The sequence below is a fragment of the Branchiostoma lanceolatum genome, chromosome 9, assembly GCF_035083965.1.
Source record: "Branchiostoma lanceolatum isolate klBraLanc5 chromosome 9, klBraLanc5.hap2, whole genome shotgun sequence".
NCBI lineage: Eukaryota > Metazoa > Chordata > Leptocardii > Amphioxiformes > Branchiostomatidae > Branchiostoma > Branchiostoma lanceolatum.
In genome coordinates this window covers 4,642,146-4,666,864 of record NC_089730.1, presented here as the reverse complement: position 1 = coordinate 4,666,864, position 24,719 = coordinate 4,642,146, and the positions used below count along the sequence as shown (strand labels likewise).

The window sequence follows — 24,719 nt, the reverse complement described above, 5'->3', positions numbered from 1 at the left end:
GAAACTACATGTATCAATTCTTACAAATGCTCGTTTAGATACAGATTACAACTCATATACTGTAATTCACTTTAGGTTCACGGTACCAAAATTTCACGGTGTAAGAGAATTTGACATTTTCACAGAACTTTAGGTTCACGGTGGCGACAAGTGCACAAAAAATCGGCACTGTACAGAACGGATGTGTGAAGGAATCATACATAATAACAATAGGCTAAATCTTCGTGCTGGCAACAAGTGCACAGAAAGTCGGCGATTTACAGGTCGGAAGTGTGAAAAAAATGATCATTAGAACAACAGCAAGCCTGCCACGGTGCGAGATTCCCAGCACGAGGTGTGAAGGAAATCATAGATAAGAATAGGCATGTCGGCGCGTGGGTCCTTTTTGATACCCACCTGCGAGTACCGGCGGCAGTTTCAATAAACCACTTGTCACTATGCTTTTTTAGTCTTTAAAATAACAATGTAGACAACATAGAGGTACAAGCTATAAATTGTGACGAATTCGATCCCTGGTCATTCCCTTGTGAATTTGTGAGAGACGACGACAGAGACACAACGATGCTGAGCTGGCTGAAGAAGGCAAATCCGTCGCTGGAGCGTCCAACACTCCCCGGCTTGCCAAACCCGACCGACACCGAGAATCCAGTTCTCACCGCTGCCGCCAACAGGGAGGTAGAGAAGGCGTTCAGAGAAGCCGCCAGCCGAAAGCGAAAACGTGGCAGTTACGGGCAGTACACCCCAGAGGCTCGGGCGAAGATTGCAAAACTTTGCCTTGAAATCGGCCCACAGAAGACGGCGGCGAAGATGTCCAAGGAAGTGGGGAAACAGCTAAACGAGGCCACTGTTCGCTCCATCAAAAAGTCCTACGAGAGGGAGATCAAGCGTCAAGGAACTAGCAACATCACAAGTCTACCTCGAAAGCTCGTCGGACAACCTTTGAAGCTGGGCGACTTTGATGCCGACGTTCAGCAGTTTGTGCGGAACACAAGGGAGAGTGGGGGTGTGGTCAACCGCACACTGGTGATGTCGGCCGCCAAGGGGATCGTGTTACAGAAAAACAGAAGTCTCCTGTCCGAGTATGGCGGCCCGATTGAAATCACCCTCGCTTGGGCAAACTCCATACTGAGAAGGATGAACTACGTCCAGAGAAAGGGAACGAAGGCCGCAAGGAAGCTGCCAGCAGACTTTGAAAAAAGCAGGGACGGCTTTCACGACCGGATCAAGGAGGCGGTAGCAGGGCACAACATCCCAGATGACATGGTTGTCAACTTTGACCAGACCGGGGTACCGATCGTTCCGGTTGGAGATTGGACCCTAGAAGAGGCTGGAGCACGCCAAGTTCCGATCGTCGGTCTGGAGGACAAGAGGCAGATCACCGTCCTCCTCACCATCAGCCTGGCAGGACAGCTCCTCCCTCCACAGGTCCTCTACCAGGGGAAGACAGAGAAATGCCACCCCAAGTTCTCATTCCCCGAGGAATGGGACATTCACCACACCGAGTCCCACTGGTCTACAGAGGCAAGCATGTTGCACTTCATAGACACCATCATCGCCCCCTACATGGCCGGCCAGAGGGAGCGACTTGGCCTTGAGAAGGATCAGCCGGGGCTTGCTGTGTTCGATGTGTACAAGGCCCATCGAACGGAGCCAGTGCTGGCCAAGCTGCGAGAGGCCAACGTCATCCCAGCGTTCGTCCCTGCCAGCTGTACCGGCGAGCTGCAGCCCCTCGACTCAGACGGCGGGTTGAACGACGCCCTCAAGAAGGACCTGACCAAAAGCTTCATGACGTGGTATGCGGACTCAATCGCGAAAGAAATCGCTGAAGACTGTCTTGACAACGCCAAGGTGGACTTGAGGCTGTCAAAGATGAAACCACTCCACGCCCGCTGGCTGCTCAGCGCCATGGACAGGCTCAGCCCCGAGCGAGAGCTCATCATGCGAGGCTGGGAGCGCACAGGCATCAAGGCGGCCGTGGAGACGGTACGTTAGAACTTGAATGTACACAGCCCGTGCTTTAAAACATTGTCTCACTAGTATTTTGTACATTTTTTCGCCAAATTACAAGTAACGTTAATGTTTTCCGATTTGGAAAATCACGGACTGGCGAATTGAATTTCAAAGAACTCCGCCATTTTGTTTGTTTTGGTAACGTTAGCGAGTGACGCTAAGAAATCTGAACTTGGTAAGATTGATCATGTACTTTTAGAAGTTCGTAGAACACCACTGCCTTACTAGTGAATTTCTTTTGTTAATTTGGTCCGTTAATTTTACAGTTAGAATACTGTATACGAATGTTTTCCAGTTTGGAAAATCCGTGGACTGGCGATTTGAATTTCAAAGAACTCCGCCATTTTGTTTGTTTTGGTAACGTTAGCGAGTGACGCTAAGAAATCTGTACTTGGTAAGATTGATCATGCACTTTTAGTACTGCCTTACTAATGAATCTTTTTTGTTAAGTTGGTCCGTTAATTTTCATACAGTTACAATGTACGAATGATTTACTAGTATTTGTATTTTGAAATCCCGTAGCGTCCGTGTTACGAATTCCTTTGTCTGACGGCTTGGGTGTCGCCATTTTTGATCCAAACTTTTGTATCCAAGTAGCAACGTTACACGAACAGTCACCGCCGTAAATACAGCAAAATTGTTTACTAGTACTTCTACTTGTGTCATTACTTGTACATTATTTTTGTAAATATATGTAGCATTGTAAATAATTAGTAAGCATACAGTACAGTGTTCCTTCACAACGTGAGAAAAAATGACACAAATCAGTGCTTGTGAATAAATACTTTATTCTTAAAAGCATTCGTGTTTGACTTGTTTAATATTGTGGTGATTTTCTGTGTGCTAAGGGGAAGTATGAGAAGTACTAGCACTTAGGAGATAGGTGTCGTATTACTAGTATACTAGTACCTACCCGTACCAAGCGCTAGTTAGGTTTTGGGGAGGGGGGCGGAAGACAAAGTGTTTTCACGGTATGCTAATTTCACGGTAGAGCTGTGACCGTGAAAACCGTGAACCTAAAGCTACCGTTAATAAAACATGATTTACAGTACTATAGACATATTCATAAATGTATTTCTCTGCATCAATGCTCAATTCATCTTTGCATACTGTTAAACTCTCAATGCAGAAAGAAAGCTTAGTCATCATTATGGATTACAAGTTGCAGAAGTTCCACTGCAGTACCACAACAAGCCACCAGATGGCCCAAAATCTATTCATTTTGAGGTTTCATCAAGACCTACCAGCATACCAAATATCAAGACAATCCATCCAGGCCTTCTCAAGTTATCGTGTTCACACACAGACACACACACACGAAAACATAACCTTCTTGGTGAAGGTAAAAATTAGGCGGATATCAGTTGCAATGAGAAAAAGTTGTACCGTAACTACGTAAGGAATCACAGAACTAAGGAAAGTGACACTAAATACCACACAAAGCTTCGAAACAGCAACATTACAGGAAAGTTTAGACCGATACCAGCTACGAGGACAAAAAGTTGCATCAGAAGGAAACACAGCACCAGAGAAAGTGACACTGATAAAAATACCACACAAAGCTTACGAAACAGAAACATTATTGGAAAGTTAACTACATGGCCATGAGTAAGACCAGCTGCCAGCTGACTCAACACGCTTATTATCAACCCTCCTGGCTTGTGTTCAGCCCCAGGCCTGGATAACATCCTTCCTCTTTCCTGTCCTTTTTGATGACAGTATTATCTCGGGATTACAACCAGCTAGTCCTGGCAAAAAGAACTCAGGTCATGACTAAACCGTACTTAATGTTTTGTCTGGTTTTCTTCCAGAGGTGTGTCGGTTTCAAAGGAAGGCTTTAGGCTAAGGAAAAGAGAGAAATTGTCTAACAAGTAACCAATTGATGCATAAAGAGGACTCTTTGTAAACTTGTAAGCTAGAAGTTCTGAGGCTGAAATATACAAAGAAGACAGCTGGTCCTAGTAATGGGTATGGAACTATCATCCAAAATTGGTCGCTTAGAATTAACCTTCTGTCAGCTATGGTAGCAGTTTTGCACCAAATTTCATTGGTTACAGGGTTAGGCAGCAGGGAGAAGGTTGATTGTTGAAATGTCATCTCCAAGCAGATGTTAGGGTGGGAGATCGTACCATGTGACAGTCAGAGAAGCCCAGCAGTCAGTAGATGTTACAACCTTTTATCCAACATCTGCTTGGAGATTATATTTCTATATTGCACAGTGCAATGACATATTCACTGGATCTATGTTATTGTAAAATCATGTCTATGGATAGTGCAAAATCATACCTACAGCAGGAAACAAAACACTCTTGAAAAGAGCTCAGTACAACTTACAAGATACTAATGTTACTGAAAAACTCAATTAACACCACATATGTATTCAAGGAATAACAAAAAGTATAGAATCATTAAAACAATACCTCCACAAAACCTTGACATCCCAAAGACCCCATTCTGGAGAAAAAGGTCTCGAGTCGATATCAGAACTTGAAGGAGTGCACAGAAGTTGAAACACAACTCCTTATATACAACCTGGAGACCCTGAATGTCTTATGATCTGTTTCTCAGAAAGCCATGGGTGTACCAAGGTGCTACTGGTACTACTGGTGCCTGGGGGACATTATCGGGGATGTTTTGTACCAGGAACCACTTGTCAGGTCACCCTGCTGGACTCATAACAAACCTCCCACTGGCCTGGCAACATGCCCAGGGTTTGGGGTCCACCCCTCTCCAAGCAGATGCAAGGATATGCTTTGTCATTGTGTGTCTTCTTGTTTTGCATACTGTAAATGCATTTGTATTTTATTTCGCGGTAGGGAGAAAATGGAGTGTTTGCGGTAATTTTAAGTTCGCGTTTGAAACAATAGTAGCGATACAGTCAGAGGTCACTTTTAAGTTTAGGTGGTTTTAAGTTCGCACTTAAGAGTTCAGTGAAAACAGCGAACATAAAGCCACCGCGTACATTTCTGTATTTACAGTATTGCAAAGGGCAAGGCAAAAAAAGGAGAAAACAGGGATAGCCATCTTGATACAACCCTTTGAAGAGGTATGGCTACACCTTGTTTTTGTAAGTCCATTAGCCCCAAATACTCATTTCTAACATAAAAAGCAATTTGACGACAAAATTTGCAAATTGTAAAAAATGATAAAATTTGAAGCAATTTGGCATGATCTAAGAGCAAAAAAAAATACAAGCTCAGTATTACATAACACACAAAATCCAATATTTTGTTTCGCAATTTTTCTTTGCCATTGCGACTTTATTTATCTATCTATTTATAAATCTTGGCTAATATGATAATATATTACTGTCAATAATATGATAATATATTACTGTAAATGCATTTAAGTTCTCGTGGTTTTTATTTCGCGCTAAGGCGAAAATGGAGTGTTCGCAGTGGTTTTAAGATCGCGGCAGTGCTATAGTTACAAACTGATACAGTACTGGACAAAAATGTTTGCGGTGGTTTTAAGTTCCCGGTGAAACGGTCACTGCGAAAACAGCGAACATAAAACCACTGCAAACATTTCTGCATTTACAGTATATATACAATATGATTTGGCTATAATATCTTAACTTCATGGTATTGGTAGTGTTCTTTCTTACATTATAAATCATGAGATTTGCCATCATAATGAATCTGTGGGTTATCAATTTGACCTTTCTAACACCCCTATATGACTAGATAACAGCTGACTTTGAGTGATGACCTGTCAGCAGAAATGATGGATTTATTTCCATAAACCCCAAACAGGGGATGACCCCTGCTGGTTATTCATGAAACTACTGTCACTTCAAATTTGGCATCCATCTTTGGAAATATCAAAGGCATTGAGCTGTCATCAGGAAAGATTGATCTTATTTTTTTGCAATAAAAACTAGCCCCAGAATAAGCTGCTAGCTTGTATTAGTTGTAATGTTAATATATATGAAATACATGTGAAAAATACCACTTTAGATTTAGTACTGTGTGTTATTAATCACAATTTTATAGGCACCATTGCTACCCTTTATGTAATGATTTCTTCAATCATTAATTCTATAACCTACATATATATATATTCATATTTTATAAACTGAGCAGTTTAAACCTTATTTCAGGACTGCAAATTGATAAATATTGTCGAAATCGAACATGACCACTGTTAATAATATTATTACATATCCAATGGAAACAAACACATGACATTGTATATGTGTATCTTTTTTGGTCAATGTGTATAACTACCCTTTTTCAAAACACACCAGCACATATTACATACACCAAATGATCTACCAAACCTTCAAGCCCTACTTACTCAACTCCTAAATGTTTTAGAAAGCTATCCAATAAGATTACCCGAATCATATGACATTCAACAATGAGTTTCACTGTAGAATTAAGCATCCTAAGGGCAAAGCTACCCACAGTTCTCTTCATGCAAGATAATAACTGTCTAACAAATGATGGATTGAAGGCTTAATTTATGACATAATGATGACAAATTACCCACAGTTTAAAGGAGGGATTCCCTGAAATTAACATTTCATGATTTATTACAAAGTACTATCCACAATTCATGCATTTTCTAACAGGTCTTTCATTCAAACAGTGAGCAATTCTGTGCAATATGTTTTAACAGAGAGCGATTCTGTACAATATGTTTAAACGTAATGCTTTGTTGTAAAATATTCATGTATATCGCTCGTTCTCATTCAAATGTACACATTTTGTAATCTGCGTTACTGTTAGAAGTAAGACGTTCCTGACATTAAGATATGCCACATATAAGGTACCAAACTGCCGTTTTTAAAAGCTAGAAAAGTTTTAAGTCGTCATAAAAACTACAGTTTGACATCTTATATGTGGCATATCCTAATGCCAGGAACGTCTTATTTCAATCGGTAACGGAGATTACAAAATGTGTACATTTAAATGAGAACGAGCGATCTATCACATGCGTGCTAAAACAAAGGAGAACAATGAAATTAAATCTTTCTTCCTTTCTTGTATTTGCAAGTCATCCCTGGAAACACTGAGACGAGATTTACATGTACATGTACATGTGCAACTGCTAAGCAATGTTAGATCTACAGTAATATGACTTTTTTGTGAGCATGAAACTTAGTGTCAGGGGATGACGTTATGTCCCAAAGTTTGCCACGTATGTCGTGGTTCAAGTTCAGACTTTGGTCCACACACAGGTGTGCTGACGTAACCTGATCTGGGACAGGTACACCTGGACACGTATGCCACTTATAGGACTATTCAAATGTAGGAGACTTAACATACACTACAGAATCTTTGAAAGTCACTTCAAGCAAAACATCTCTTGTTGAATACTGGTAAGAAGTTCATACCCTTTTGAAGGAATGTGGTATTTACTTTAATATTAGTACACACCTGCAAATAAGTGGACCACTGTTGTGCAGCGTTTTTAGGGCAAGAACTTGAGGGAAAAAAATGTTTTCAGTAAACAGCTGCTTTAATAATAAAATAATACTTTTCTTTCAATCAATTTTAGTAGAAACTTTTTTTCTGTGCCCAAGCCCCCAAAACTAGTCCACAGTTAATCTGTTGCTAAGCAAGGTATGAAGCGGACATAATATCTGGTTTGAACTGGTCTGTGATCACTAGACTTGACACGTACCCTTGGTCCAAACTGTTTCAAGCATGTTCTCATTGCTAAGTTCAGAAACTATGTTCATACCTAACTTCAAGTACGCACACCTGTCTATTACATAACCAACAATGGCTAAGTCAAACTAGCAAAGACTTCAGCTTAAGACGCTACTGTATATTCATTCAAGTTTGGTTTAGTGTTCATGTTTTTAGCAGCAATCTTTTTACCGCAGACTTAAAACCGCCGCAAAACTGGTTGTTTCAAACGTGAACTAAAAATCACCAGAAACACTTCATTTTGTCCCTACGTACAGCAACTTTTTTGAATATCCCAAAAAGTTGTTGATAAGAGTTCTTACCGTGCTACCGCCTGCGAAGTCAGCCAGTTCTAGTGTTGACCAACTTTGGCAGACAGTCAGCATGGTGCAAGAGTAATTGAAAAACAACCTTGACATACATAAGTAGTGCCAACAGCACCACCCACTTTGCAATCTCTCCCAACCATGGAAAAAGGGGGCAAATGACACTGAAGTCATTTACTGTAAATGTATTCAAGTTCACAGTGATTTAATAATATTAATTTGGCTGTAGTGAGAAAATGAAGTGTTTTAAATGGTTTTGAGTTCAGGGGTTGGTGGGCGAAAGACAGAAAAAGCACTTTTCGCATTTTAAGTTCGCAGGAAAAGAGGTTATCATGAAAATCGTGAATATTAAACCACCGCAAACCTAAATGCATTTACAGTACTAGATGCGTGTAGCCGCCAGCCAACCTCTACTGAGGTGAAGCACGATACTTTGCGTGCGACAGACAGAAATGGTATGTTTCCAAAATATCTGAACTCTAAATGAAGATTCATGAAAGAAATAAACAGCGCTAGAAGTTGAAGGACACCAAGTTGAAGGTCGTTCCTTCACTTTTTGAGCAAGAGTCTTGAACTTGGAAGTCTACAAGTAATACAGGAATATCTTTAAGGCCAGGATTGGAACAATCTTAACGATGAATGATTGAAGAATGTAAGAAATTCCTAAAAATATGCAAACTACATGTAGTTAGCTTCATGTTTCTGTCATTTCTGCATTTAACCAAGGGGTTATTAAGATTAGCATTTAGACCTGTCACATTTTTGACATGTAAAGAAAATGGCGGGACATTTTCCCGTCTGTACTTTTGTGGAGAGACCAAAGTACAGCAAGCCCTGCAAATGGTCATGTCATCACGACACTGCCGTGTCAGCACAAGGAAACAAGTCAAACCCGTCTCACAATCAGTAACACAAAATGTACAACATTTCAAACCAGAAATTGAATAACCAACTGTCCATATGCCAACTTTTGTAGAAACCAGATTATACCGTATAAATATCTTAACTGCAGTTGATAATTCAAAAACGAAAAGAATTTTTGAAGGAAAGATACTTGAACTGCAATTACAATATAGATCCAAAGACACTGTGAAAACTATATACAGTGTAGCAGTAAAATAAGTTACGAAAACATAGGACTCACAATTTTGTCAAAGCTTTCTCTAGAGCGTGGAGTCTTCATCCCGCCGAAAGAACGTTTGACAGGAACTAAAATGAAAGGTTATGACCGCAATATGACCCTGAATAGCGCCACAGGTCAGTATGTAGGCTTCAATGTCCAAGGTTCACTATAGGACTACATTGTATTAAAGGAAAGCAAATAGAGTACTGAGTTTACCTACATGTATGTCAGTAAAACTAAAAGGGGGCGGAAATTATACTTTGTGAGAGTAAATTTTGGTAACAATCAAATAAAGAAGTACTTGTGCAATAGGGAAAAGTAAAATAAAAATTTGCAATAGCTTGTCAAGAAAATTGATTGAGAACTTGCTCAAGAAAATTGCTTGAAAAAATTATGCCAAAAATAGACAGTTGTCCCTGAATATAGTGCTAAGTTTACTGAATGTCCAAAAAGGGGGCGGAAATTATACTTTGTGAATTATGAAAGTGTCAGCATTTTGCAAGAATCAAAAAAGGTTGGCAAAAGAATTTGTCATAAATTTGAATGAGGGAAAAGTTGATAAATTGCAAACAAAATGCCAGACACTGTACACATAGTTAACCTGAAAAAAATATTCAAATAGTTTTGAAAATCCTTCCCCATTCCATAGATCATGTCTTTCCTGGTCTAGTCATTTGACAAGCAATTTACAGATCAATTTTCAATAAATCATAAATGCGCAATCACGCTACCATGTAAGTACAGTATCTCTCCACTTCTTAGATATTATGAAAATCATGGATTTCCGATAAGCTCCCAATAAAATATATGATGATGTATTTAGATCTTAACCAATGGGATCCAAGAAAGGCCATATCATGTTACCAGCTAATCAAGGTCAATGACCCTGGGAGAACATCACATCTGCTCTGGGGAATCTAAAGGTTAAAGGTCGTGACCCTGGAGACGGTCACTGTGACCGTAAAATAATAAACCTACATTATATCAAAAAGAAATTACATTTTTTGAATATCAGTTTCAAATCTGTTAAATATTTCTGCCAAGATGAACAGAAAGATATTTCAAAGACATCCATTTCTGAAATAAATTTGTGGAGAATTCTCTAGACTCAAGGCTATCAATTTTCTAGCCAGCCTGCTCTACTTTGACAGTTGAGTGATGGGGGCCTACATGCAGGGCTGCCCTCCTACAAGTGTCACCATTACCCTTCATGCCTATTAATATAACAGGGGGTATGTAGGCCATTCTGTGGCGGTCAGTGACCACAACCTGACATAACCACCGCCACTACTACTGACTATTGCTATGAGTATGACCTATATATCATATATGTAACAGCCTTCAGATCACCTAAATATCATGGGGATTGTGGAAAACGTATTCTCAAAATTTATTAATTTTTCTTTATCAAAAGGTAAAGACTGAGGGCGAAGCATGATGCTTTTTCGTTAGCTAGTAGTGCAATCCGGCTTCGCTACGGCTCGCATTTTGGGCCAAGCACACCGGGTCACCCCTACTCTTCTCGATAAGTGTGTTGGGTTCTTTTACGTGCAGAGGTTATGCTTGAAGCTCCCTCATACACGGGGCCGCCGGCTTTACGTCACCATCCGAAATGACTTTGATACAAAGACAAATTAAAGTGATGACCTTTATTGCTGTGTCAGTCATAATCCTATGAAAATTCATATTTTCCAGTGCAGCGGCCTGTGAACAATACCCTAAAAGTAGCAGTTTTAAGATGAAAAGTTGCTTCTGATGATGGTTTTACCAAAAATGACGTTTCTACAGGAAATGTCAACTGAGTCTGTCGGTCAGTGGCAAGGCATGCCACCCCTTGCCTTGTCCGGAAAACGATGTTTGAAGAAGCGCTAGCCCTTTTCTGTACAGAGTCAGATCGCCCTGAATAAAAAAAAAACACCTCCAAACCAAGACCTTCTAATTGATTAACCTTGACACATATAATATACAGGGATCTCCCTAAAGAATGGAACATTGGCGCTCCTCCATCCTGTTCTAAACCCAGCTCCATCCTGTTGATTTTCAACGTTAGGGTATTTTCTTCCAATTTTCCCCTTGCCTTTAATTTTGCTCAAAACTCGAGATTTCATTAATTGTAGACAACATGTAAACCTGAAGTTGCAGAAAATGACTTCCATTTGTGTCTGGAAAAGGCAAAATGCAACAGCTGCCCTCATCTTGACAAGTGCACACCCCCCTCCAGACCCCCCCCCCCCTCTCAAGACACCCATCCTGTGCTTGGTGCCCTCCCCCCATCCTGCTCTATATTTCTGCAGAGATCCCTGATAGTACATGTAATAATATGGACCTCTATATGCCTTTGATATATGCTCCAAACTGACCATCCGTATCAACTTCAAAATTACCCAATTACATCTATGACTGGAGCATGAAGGTTGAGAGTACAGACACTTCCTGACCCCTACTGGACCCACGTCAGCCCAGCTGTTTGCCACAGGCGGATATCCTGCCATATCTGTATACCATATCTGTGCCTCACAAGCTGGCGTCCAACCTGCTTCCTCCTACTGTAACTGTCAACAGATGGAAGATAACGCTCATATCTACAGTCTGTACATTAATGGACCATTAACCAAAGACAACAGGGAAGCAAATATTAATGGTAACTAGAAAGGCCGTCATTTGCCCCTGAGCAAATACAGCATGTTTAGCCATACTCCTCTCCATGCAAGAAGTGGGCTGTCCCAAAATAATACTTGGGCAAATCGAAATATTAACTGCATGTAGAAAGGCAACATTTGCGAGAGCATCATACTTCGCCAATCTCCCTCCCGATGCATAAATTGACTGTTCCAAAATCACCCGTGCAAAAAATTTTCTCTACAAGTTCTGCGAGATCCCAAGAGCTTCTTACTGCAAAGGCTTGCGTGTGTTCCTGCAATATGACCTCAGATGACCTAAATAGAACAGTGTTCTTTGGCCAGTAGCAAATGGAACTCGGGGATCCTTAGATAGAACATGGATTCCTTGGCCAGCAGCAGATAGAACATGGAACGGGGATACCACTTTTGGCCTGTTTTTGGTCTGAAAATGGGCCCAAAAGTCCCCAAAATGAAGCATTTTGAAGTGATGTACACCAGAAATGTGATTGAAGTCCTGTAGAGACATGTTCAAGGCACCCTTGTACCGAATTTCAGGTCACTTGCTTGCAATACCAGGGCACAGGAGCCCAAAATATAAAAATTGTCTAAAAATGCCCCAAAAAAACTCCATAAAAATGATTTTTAGGCCTGTTTCAAAACAATTAAAAAAGGGTCTGGGGGTATTTGCAATCTTTACCTACATGCCAAATTTCAGGCCGTTTGGCCCAAAAATGACGGAGTAGATTCCATTTGAAGATATGGCAGGAGAAGAAGAAGAAGAACGTGAACAAAAACTAGACTGGCCGTCATTTGCTTTAAGAGCAAATTCAGCATGTTTCGCCCATACTCCTCCTCATGCAAGAAGTGGGCTGTCCCAAAATAACTCCTGGGCAAATCGAAATATTACCTGCATGTTGGAAGGCAACATTTGCGAGACCATCATACTTTGCCAATCTCCCTCCCGATGCATAAATTGACTGTTCCAGAATCACCCGTGCAAAAACAAAAATTTCAAACTCTTCATATCTTTTTAAACTTGGTGTCATCTGATAGGTATTTGTGAAAGAAACAGAATGTTTTTTGTTTCAACAAAATCGGACATACTGTTAGCGAGTTACGGCCATTCAAAGGTCTGAGAATTAGTCCTCAAATTCTCCGGAATCCGTAAAAACCGTTAAAATGTAATATCTTAAAACTGTCATAACTCAGTAATAATTCACAATAGAAGCACCAAATAAGCTGCATTCTCTTTATTTACAATGATATTAACAAGTCCTTAAAGCTTGTAGCTTTGCCTTCATCGTTTCTTTAGATTTCTCATCTCAAAATATCACCAAAAGTGGGAAAAAAATGGACATGGGCACAGGACATCTTAAATATGCCGTATTTTGGCCCGATGCCGACGTAATCGGCTCCGAACTACAGCGGTCTGTAGCGCCCAGGCCGCCGTCCACCATCTTGCTTCCTTCCCAAAACTGGCTCGCAATTTTAAAAGTATCAGCCGATTACGGAGCCCACCATGGCTCGAATATATGCGAATTTGGTACCAAAATAACAACAATCTCTTGAATTTTCCAACGATACCAATGTCGAATTTTTTTTTAAAGGGGTACCTCCCTCCGAAATTTCGATTTGAAAAATCAAAATGTGAATATTTTCACCAATGAAAGTCGCACAAGCTGACCACTTACATCATTTTGTAGATCGTAATGCTGGCTACAAATTGGCGACTAGTTTTCTTGTTTACGAGTGACGTAACGATCCGTATTTGGATCGGCGCGAAGCCGGCCCTCCCCAAGTGCGTGACCGGGAAGCGGGTGCGCGTAACCCGATGGGCGATTTCTCGCTTATGGTTGACGGTATTTTAGTAAATCCTTCACAGATATTGAGTTAAGAACCTTCTTTAACTACTGGTATAAAATTATAAGCGATTTTTGACTGTTATGTATCAGATCGTACGCCTTGAATTTGGCGCATTTTTCGGTTTTGACGGGGCCGGAGAACAAATTTCGGGATCTGCGCCACCCCTACTACACTGCGAGACGCCAAGAGCTTCTTAGTGCAAAGGCTTGCGTGTTTAACTGCAACATGACCTCAGGTAACTTGAAAAGAACACATGTTCTTTGGCCAGCAGCAAATGGAACGCCCGGAACCTTAGATAGAACATGGATTCTTAGATAGAACATAGAACGGGGACAACACTTTTGACCCGTTTTTGGTCTGAAAATGGGTCCAAAAGTCCCCAAAACGAAGCATTTTGAAGTGATGTACACCGGAAATGTGATTGAAATCCTGTAGGGACATGTTCAAGGCACCCTTGTGCCGAATTCCAGGTCATTTGCTTGTTATACCAGGGCACAGGAGCCCAAAATATAAAAATTGTCTAAAAATGCCCCAAAAAACCTCCATAAAAATGATTTTAAGGCCTGTTTCAAAACGATTAAAAAAGGGTCTGGGGGTATTTGCCATCTTAACCTCCATGCCAAATTTCAGGTCGGTTGGGTAAGAAATGACGGAGTAGTAGCCATTTGAAGATTTGTCAGGAGGAGAAGAAGAACCAGACAAATACAATATGTTGAGCCCATACTTATGGGCTCAACATAACAATATGTTGAGCCATACTAGGTATGGCTAAACATAAAAAATTACCTCAGATTCTGTCAACAGATAAGGCATACATATACATGTACATACAAAGTGGCTCAATGTGTATACACAAACAATACCAGCATACATATAGGATATACTACATGTCTATGGCATTGCCATATATTCTACCTTTTAGAAAAAGGCAAAGGAGTTCTTTGAATCTTTCTTTCTTTTATTTTCATCATAACGATTGCTCATCTTATGAAGATTACACAGTCTTGAAAGAATATTCACATACATTCTTTGAAGGAACTCTGAAGATCTTTAATTCTGTGTATCAGCAATTCCTGTGCTCACATGGACAGGTGAGTTACTAAAGAAACCTTAATCCAAACAATGTCATCAGACAAGCCGGCATGTATGTTTACATTAAGTTTAATAGTTAAACATGTCCAAGTGTGCATGTGTATTGCTGACGCAATAGTATATAGGAAGGTACGTAAAGGCAGATGCAAATTTACAATTCATTACACTGTAGTGCCGGTAAGTGTTTTATATAAGAGTTACGTCAAACATACTACGGTGCGCATTGTATAAACATCCTTTATTCAAGTCTATACAGGGGTCTCCCCAGAAATTTTTAGGGGAGTGGTGCTCCCATTTTTAACAGAGGCTGAGAGGGCGCAAAGTGCTCGAAAGTCGCGCACAGCGCGACAAGGAGGGGGGGAGAGGTTTGGAGTGCGGGGGGATTCCCCCCCTTTCCAAATTAGAAGCTATTGCAATTTGGCCATCTTAGATGCAATTTGAGGCCTTCTCCTGGAACTTGAGCTGTAAATCTTACAGAATTAAGAGACAGAAAATCTGTTGCATTTTGCCTTTATAAATTGAAATTGGAAGCTTTCTCCTGCAACTCAGGCTGTGAATGTTACAAACTAAAGATAGGATCAGAGGATCAAGCCCAAATTGTTTTAAATTATTATCAAAATTAGGTTATTTAAAAAGATTATTAAAAAAAAAAAAAAAAAAAAATTATGACTATTCATACAATTAACGTTATGTAATGAATTTGAAATAAGAATTAGAAATTTATGCCAGTAGAACATTATTCATTAGTACATGCACAATCAATAAAAACCATTTAAAAAAACTTAATAGGTTTTGCTATTTATTTAGAATGTTGCCATCAGAAAATGCTTGGTTAATTTTTCAAAATCAATAATGTTACAATCGCCACAAAACTGCTCCAATTATCGTCACAAAATGCGATCTATGCCGAAACTGTGTTTGGGGATTTCCCGCCATGTGATCACATGATATCTTGTATCAACCAATCAGAGCGCATGTTTTCATGACGCCGACCAATCAGCGCTTAGATTTATGCATATTAATGAGTAAACAAGATGGCCGCCGGTCGGCGATTGTCGCTAGCCAGCTGTAATAAAGTCAAACCCCGGCGTAAAATACGACTCGTCTACGCTACAAAAGCAGAATTTTTACGGGAAAACAATTAGAGGAATAGATTCTCCGCCGAATACGACCACAAATGACGTCAAATCGCGGCAGATCACAACGTAGGGGCTGAAATGCTCGGCCGAAAATCTTGTTTTCCTTCAGTATTTTTACTGGCTTTCTTTGATTGAGTCTTGAAAAAACAGGTTTTAATGAGATCAATGCATGTCAAAGGCACCGATATCCATTGCTTGCAAGCATAACGATAACAAGAAACAAAGGAGTGTGATTACCCAGCGGCAGACGGCGTCCCCACGCCCGTAAGTACAATACAAAGCCAAAATTGGGGTGACTGTGTTTCGATAATTATTTTCCGATGTCTCGGCAAAGTATGTGTGTAGCGGTCGGGAGTTAACAGTCGGGAGTATCGACGCCGCTCCAATTTTTCGCAATTTTTATCCTCAAAAATAAAGAAAAGACCCTAAATTTGAAAATTTTGGGAGAGGCGCTGGGAATTTTGGGAGAGGCGCAGCACCCTTGCACCATTGCGTAGGGAGACCCCTGCTATATATCTTTCAAACTAAAACACTCAAATACATTGTATAACATCTAATATTGGCCTACAGTATGCTGTGGATAAAGTTCACAATTCAACATTAAAACAAATTTGTAAATTTTTGGCTACATTTCATTTTTCAGACTGCTGAAAAGGTGGAAGTGTAGGTTGGCAAAATATAAGTTTTAGAATTTTTCCCTCACATTTGTATTTTTTTTACATTTCAATTTCAAAATTTCCTTTAACAAAAGAAATGCCCCTCAACTGATATTAAGCCCAGTGGTAAATTTGACGGGCTATTTATACAAAAATCCTGGACTGTTGAAAGGGTAGTAGTATAGGGTGGGAAAAATATCAGTTTAGAATTTTTCCCTCACAATTGTATTTTTTTTTTCATTTCAATTTCAAAATTTCCTTTAACAAAAGAAATACCCCTCAACTGATACCAAGCCCTGGTGTAAATTTGACAGGCTATTTATATAAATCATACCCTCCCTTCATCTAGATAGGAATATTTCAAAAGATTATCTTAAGTAAAATATCATAGGTGTCAAAAACACATCTGTAAGATCTAACATGTCTCTTTTAGCACAAGGGTATATCTATATGTTTATATATAAATAGATCACACATATCCAAATCTTGGTTGAATATTTCCATCCATCTGAATATTTTAAAAGATACTCATAACCAAAATCCCTTAGCTGTCAAAACAAATTGGTAAGATTTAACATATCTTTCTTGACACAAGAGAATATGTGTGTTTACATATAATGTTACATCACAAATATCTGAATCTTGGCTGAATCCTGACTGTTCTATATCCAAATGAGAACATCTTAAATGATAATCATAACCAAAATTCCTTAGCTGTCAAAACAAAGCTGAAAAATCTAACATATCTTTCTTGACACAAGGGAATCTGTGTGTTTACACAGGGCTCGAAATTCAGTTTTGGGAATAGGTGCACTGGTGCACCCAACCTAAAAAATTGGGTGCACCAAAAAATTTTTGGGTGCACCACATATAATAAGGTAGAATGTAACTATTGTAAGCAAAACCTAATGACAAACCTTACTGTTCCTCTTCATGCGCGTTTGGCACGCAATCTCGGCACGCAGTTTTGAAGCTTTCAAAATCGAAATTAACTCATATTCTAACATCAAAATCTTAAACAAGTACTACAAAAAAGATTTTATTATTTTCTTACACTTAGATGTCAAGAATATGCTGTCTACTAGTGTGCAGTGATATCTTTACACATTAAACCGTACAAAAATATCTGGGTGCACCAGTGCACCCACGGTAAAAAATTAGGTGCACAGCTCCAAAATTGGGTGCACTGGGTGCACATGCACCCAGTATTTCGAGCCCTGTTACATATAACACCATCAGAAATATCTGAATCTTGGCTGAATTCTGACCCTCCTATCTAAATGGGACATTCCAAATATTTCAAAAGATATCCTATGCCGAAATCCCTTAGCTGTGAAAACAATGTGTAGGAGCACTAAGATCAAACATATCTCCTCTGACATAAGGGAGTTGGTGTGTTTACATATAACATAATCACACATATCTGAATCTTGGCTTATTTAATTCTGACGAATTCTACTATCAAAGTTTCAAAATTATGAATATTTCAAAAGATATCCTGCACCAAAATCCCCTAAAGCTGTCAAAACAATTCCGTAATAGCACTTAGATCAAACATATCTCTCCTGACATAAGGGAGTTGGTGTGTTTACATATAACACTATCACACATATCTGAATCTTGGCTCCCACCCAGGACTGGCTGACCTAAACCTATTTAGGACCTCCCTGCACAAATGGCTGCGATTACATATGGAAATGGGAAACTTAATTCCATCCATTTACAGCAAAATCCGGTCCCCTGGGAGGGACAGGGATAGCGATATTTCTGTACTTTCTCAATGACCATGTCTTGTTTGTAGCAGGAAAGCTTTCAACATGGGAAGAATGGAAACTTCAAGCAGATGTTAGGAGGAAAATTTTTGGTGCTTTTCGATTTTTGTCTCACATTCCCAGTATTTGTACTGCTGCATATCTTGACAGATTTATTTGATCCACTCATACCAGGAAGGACCCATAATCTTTTCCCTTCCGTGGAGTGTGGTGGGTTCTTTTACGTGCTCAAGGTGTGGCTCTACTCAAACATGGGACGAGCCGGGATGGCCCTAACTGAAGCTAGGTACTCATTTTCACCTGAGTGAAGTAAGGAAATTTGTGCAAAATGCCGTTACACAAAACATCCTGCCATTACCCCATGCGACAATCCCAAACAGCCGTTTGGAAACGGCAGCTAGAAAAATGTAACTATTTTACCTAACAACATCTGCTTGGAGATTACAAAGGGTGCAGTATATCTGCGTATCCTTCAGGCACATACCAACAGACAACAAAACCCTGACCCATTAAAAAGAGGTATGCATATTTTCTTAAAATAGCTCAGCTTTACTGATACCAAACAAACACAGACAAACATCCCAATTATGACAAGAACCTACTTATCAATTCAAGATGCTCACTTTCATTTGGAATTCTAGTAGACTTTCTACAGATACCAAAGTATGTATACCAACAAAAATGATACTTGATACTCACAGAAATCTAGAAGTGTTAAAAAGGTAACGCAGTCATCCTCAATTGAGGTGAAGCATGCTGCTTTTTCAGGTAGCCAGTGGTAGTGCAATGCTGCTTTGCCACGGCTCGCTTTTTTGGCTAAGCACACCGGGTCACCCCTACTCTTCTGGATAAGTTTGTTGGGTTCTTTTATGTGCAGAGGTTTGATGCTTGAGGCTTATGCCCGAAGCTCCCTCATACACGGGGCTGCCGGCTTTACGTCACCATCCGCGATGACGAATGCAATCCCTTACAACAGGTGAGAGCTGAGCCGACCCTAGGATCGAACTCAGGCCCCAGGATCCATGGAATTGTTACAAGAAGAAAAGGGAGCATAACATGTAATCAAAACAATTTGGAGGTTTGGCAAAGATGTAATGGTAAAAGAATGCTGAAATAGTGGCCACCATACAAGATAATAATGGGCTCTAAAGGCTCAAAATACCTGTCTTTATCGTATATGTTAATTACAGACAAGTGTGTCTGACATAACTGAATAAAACACTTTTATATTCATTGTAATTTGTATGCTGTTTTTGGTCAGGACTTTAAAGGTAAGGTATAATGTTTAAATATACATTCAATCTTAAACATAATCTTCTCTCTTGGGGGATTATCTCGTTGAAATTATTCCAGAAGAACGTAATTACAGCGAAATCCTTGACACAATTATGTCTTACTCTTAGCAGCCAGACACTCAATAATGGTTGAAACTGTGCCAAAAACTGGAGCAGCTCAACCAAAAACAGTAGCAGATGTCAAAAACCTTTTAGAAGGTGAACAGATGTACAGTGCAAGTTGGGATGACGGGATGACCTGACGGGTCTATTCTGATCTATTCTATAGATAGCCAGAACACAATGGGAGCCACCTATGTATAGTGTAAACATGTCAACATCCAGCATTGGGCAAGATAAATATAAACAAAGCTTTCCTCAGAAATCTAGAGCAAGGTTATGCTACATAGGTATGATACTCGGCCCCCAAAACAAGCAAATTTTAAATTAATCTAAGCAAAATTACACACATTTGGAAATTGAGATGTTGGTAATATGATTCTAACATGGTGGACCATTATTGTTTCGGGAGAGCCCAACAGTATTTTGGTAGTCAAATATTATCCCAAAATAAATGATCTAGAATTCACACATTTCATCCAATTCAAACTGAATCTTAATATAAAATTCTGTCATGATTCTAAATTTGAATAGCTATTCGGATGTTTTGTAACAGATTTCTTTCCTACAAATGTTTAAGCTGCGCTATGGAATGCCCCAAGAGACGAGGAATTTGGCTGGAATTTTTGTGGGTGGTTCGGCACTGTTTGAGCTTACTGGATTATTCATCATACACAATACATGTTCTACCATACTGTCTGAAATACCAGACATACTGGCACCCTCCTGCATTCACAACTTCTTCTGGGCAAAGGAATAACCAAATTGACGATTATACGCTCCGTCATCGAGCATTGTTGTTGAGCTATTGTGTTTTCGCTACATGCTGAGCTATCATCATGGGGTGCCGGGTTTTAACATAAATCTATAACAAACGTGTTTTCAACTGTTTTGTGATGATAAGCGAAGATAATAAGCCTGGGACACAATAGGGAGAAATTAACCTTTCTATGTAATCCTGTTTAAATCAGCAGTCTCGTTGGCATGACGAATACTTGATATCTATAATTATAAGGGACAGAAAAAGATGATAAAATGGAAAGAGAATCGAAGAAACAGAACATGTTAAGAAACATGACAAGACAAAAACGTTTTTTATCTCCACAGACACACCCCACTACAAAGCATTAACAAGAACATCAATGCCTTGTAGTTACAACCATAAGCGTTAAGGGTTACGGACAGAACATACAAGTCGCTTGCAATGAAAACATGTCCCTAGTTTGCCTTGACACAGAGTACTTCCTTGGCTAGTACTAGTAGTAGTACACAAAGAAACCTTGTTAGTTCGATTTTCAATCGCAGTCTTACCAAAATACAGGTTTACGAAATCAAACCGAAAAAGAAAAACAGTTTTAAGTTTATTTCAAACCATGTGTGTGCGTCTGACTTTTGTCTTTTGTTTAGCGAAACAGCGACAAAGGAACCATTCTACTTCACACCAGCAGTTGACTTTGCCATGATGACTAAGTAATCTCCTAACTAGATCAACATGTTGCTTGAGCAAGACCTTGGCAAGACAATGGCGACCTTTTCAGCGGAAGCTTGTGGGTGGAAACAGGCTTCCTCCAGTCAGTATGACTCTCACAGACACAGGAGCATTCCACTGATTAAGTAACAAAACACCTGTGATTGGATTACTCCAAGCAGCCTGGAAACACCTTCATGTACTGTACACAAACAAGACACTGGCTTCTGTTGTCTTTACATGCAAATTGTGTTTCTACTTTTCCGAGTGTCTTTATGAATAGAATCAAATAACTATTAAAGTCTACCTGCAAAGAAAACTACAGTAGTATGCTTTTGGATTGAGAAATCAATGAAAATCTTTGAAACACTTCCACCATCATGTAGCTATAGCGTACACAAACAAGCGATCGGCGTATGTTTTCTTTACATATTGTGTTTCAACTTTCCCAAAGCATAGCTTCACAAATATAATCAAAGACTATCAAATCCTATCTACAAAGAAAACTAGTATTAATAGCCTTTCCAGAGAAAATCCTTGAAACACTGATTTGTAGCATACATAAACAAGCAACAGACCTTTGTTGTCTTTACATTCAGATTAAGTTTCTACTTTTCCCATAGCATGCCTCCATGAATAGTGACTCAGAGCATGTGTATTCAACATGCAATGAAAACTGCCATTGTTCCCTGTCCCATTGATAAAGCATAGAAAATCCACTTGTCTTGAGGAATGTTTTAAGCGACATTGCTGCCTCAAGCTATCCCTACTAAATACTAGTACTACAACACAGAGATACAGATCACTTGCACTGAAACAGAAGGGCTTGAATTTCATTTTTTTCCTAAAAATTTAGGTGAATAAAAAGAGTTTTGGGCGCACTGTAAGAATGTCAGCAAAACGCAATTACAAAACCGTACTTCAAGCTGTAATTCAACAGCTAACTTCAAAATTTTAAACAAGCAATACATCAAAGTACAACAAAGGTTGTATTGCTTTTTCTGAATACTTAAATTTCAAGAACATTCTGTATACTATTACTAGTGCACAATAGTACCTTTATCCCGCAGCCTGCAAAATATCTACAAAATGTAGGTGCACCCAGTGAAAAATTTGGTGCACAGCTCCAATTTTGGGTGCACAAAAGTGCACATGAACAGAGTATTTCGAGCCCTGCCTTTACACTATAATATACAATGTAGCATAAGCCTACAAAATATCTAGGTACACCCAGTCAAAGATTAAGTGTAAAGCACTAATTCTTGGTGCACAAAAAAGTGCACATGCACTGCGTACTTCCAGCCCTGAAACACCCTTGCATAAATCATAGGTGCAACCGTGCAGGTCAACACTGATGAGTGATCTACAGCAGAAAAACAGGCAATTAGACGTCCTCTCTTTACACCCCACACATAAACACTTGGGTGGCGAACGGAGGATGGAATGACGACAGCTATAACGCTAATTGAGTAGAACAAACAACTTAACTACCACGGCTAGTACAATTCCGGTGTAAGAATTAGAACCTAGTAAGGATATCGAAGTCGAACACAACATCACCATGTACGATACAGAAATTGTTACAGATAATGTATGAAAAAATATATCGTAAGGAAGAAATGGGTTTTTGATTTGTTTAACGCCAACCGTAACCAACAACCGCACTCTCCTTCCAAAGTAAATATGAAATACAGTCCCAGTAAAAATGTCAAGGACTTGTATATAAAAGGGTATCCTGTAGTCTAGTGGGAACGCAGCACATTTTTGACAACACTACATAAAAATGTAATGATGTTACGCTACAAATACAGACATAAGAAGGCAGATGTCTATGTTTTAAGGCATATGGTATGCAAACATACCATTTTGGCTCGCACTAAACAAAACATGGTGACATCTTGAAGGCTACTGACATGTGTAGGCGTGTGAAATATACACCGCATCGGCTTTTTAGCGAATGCCCACAAACGCCCACTCTGTCGAAGTCCACGCTGCACGCATCTAATTTTTTTTGATTGGAATATGTTCAGGTTGTGCTCCCATTAATTAATCCTGAGTTTCAAGTCAATCCATCGATCTGAAGTTAAATAAAGCGAACTTGAAGATTCTCACCTGGCTTTTTAGCGAATGCCCAGCAAAAAAGGCTTTTTAGCGAATGCCCAATCTATCAGCCAAAATATCGGCCATCGTGACACGGGCGCTAAATCTAACACCATAAACATGTTCAACAAGTTGTCCCCTGAATGTGTACTCAGTTTCCGTGCTGTACACGCCTGTAAAGTCACTTTATTTTACGAAATACACGGCGTGGGAATCCACGGCCCCGGACGTAAATATCCAATATGGCGGCTTATTTGCATATTTGGGACAGGTTACCAGCCGCTTCTACCCCTCGGGCCACGCAGTGTATTTCGTAAAATAAAGTGACTTTACAGGCGTGTACAGCACGAAAACTGAGTACACATTCAGGGGACAACTTGTTGAACATGTTTATGGTGTTAGATTTAGCGCGCGTGTCACGATGGTAGATATTTTGGCTGATATATTGGGCATTCGCTAAAAAGCCATTTTTTGCTGGGCATTCGCTAAAAAGCCAGGTGAGAATCTTCAAGTTCACTTTATTTAACTTCGGATCGATGGATTGACTTGAAACTCAGGATTAATTAATGGGAGCACAACCTGAACATATTCCAATCAAAAAAAATTAGATGCGTGCAGCGTGAACTTCGACAGAGTGGGCGTTTGTGGGCATTCGCTAAAAAGCCTGTCCCATATACACTGCTGTCAAAGATATCATATTCACATGACGATCATAATTTTTCACGTCATTGCAGCATTATGAAATTCATAAGGGAAGTATGGATTGTAGACAAGGCCATGTAATCGTCTGTCTGATATGTAAAATTCTTCATGAATCATGTAGTACCGGCATGTTTCAAGGATAAACAATATAAAACCTGTAAATTATGTTACATGTACATGTAAGGACGGCAAAACAAAACATCGCATTACTGTGTGTGTGGCGTTGTCTTGTGCATTTAAGACAAAGGAGACGCGTTCCTTACGTCTACAAGAACCCTGTAAGGCTGTGATAAGGTAGACAAGATGCATATGTTGTGGTGTAAGGTCTGATTCAGTGTCTGAACAATGTGGACAAACCTTAAAAGTGTCAGTTCACACCCACACACACTCAGCTAACGGTACGCAGGCTTGGCAACAACTTATGCTCACTCACAGGCTAAACATGCACGGAAACACGCTGAAATCACGTATGCAAGACCAGAATTATATACTTCATGATAAAAATGCAACGGTGGTTATGAAGGAAATTTCCATGTCGCTAAAAAATTAAATTTTTCCACTCGCCCCCCTCCCCACCTAGCTACCCCACCCCCAAAACTTTGTACAAAAACCTGAACACTCACTCGACTCTCGCTGTGTCGGCTAAAGAAATTCATGTCCACAGTGACGTCTACACACTTCCTAGCTCCTGTCACTTCGCCATTCCTTCGTCGTACGTCTTAAGAATCCACGAAGACGGTGTTGTTTTCTTGAGAAGAAGAGTTTTTGGCACTCACACACACACACACTCCCGCCGGATGAAAGTCCTACAATA

General features: G+C 39.8%; 1 protein-coding gene across 7 annotated transcripts in view; it reads right to left on the bottom strand.

Annotated features, from left to right (window-relative positions):
* The window catches only part of LOC136441448 (ral guanine nucleotide dissociation stimulator-like 1), a 41,803-nt gene extending 17,084 nt beyond the window's left edge, over positions 1-24,719 (bottom strand). For 4 of the 7 annotated variants that reach the window (XM_066437726.1, XM_066437733.1, XM_066437730.1 and 1 more), the window contains exon 1: positions 9,120-9,368. In XM_066437726.1, coding sequence (XP_066293823.1) covers positions 9,120-9,158 — 39 coding nt within the window. In that variant the 5' untranslated portion in view covers positions 9,159-9,368. Of the gene's footprint in view, positions 1-4,430; positions 4,479-9,119; positions 9,369-24,528 lie in introns of those variants that run through there. The other 3 variants (XM_066437727.1, XM_066437732.1, XM_066437728.1) reach the window with 3 other exon arrangements.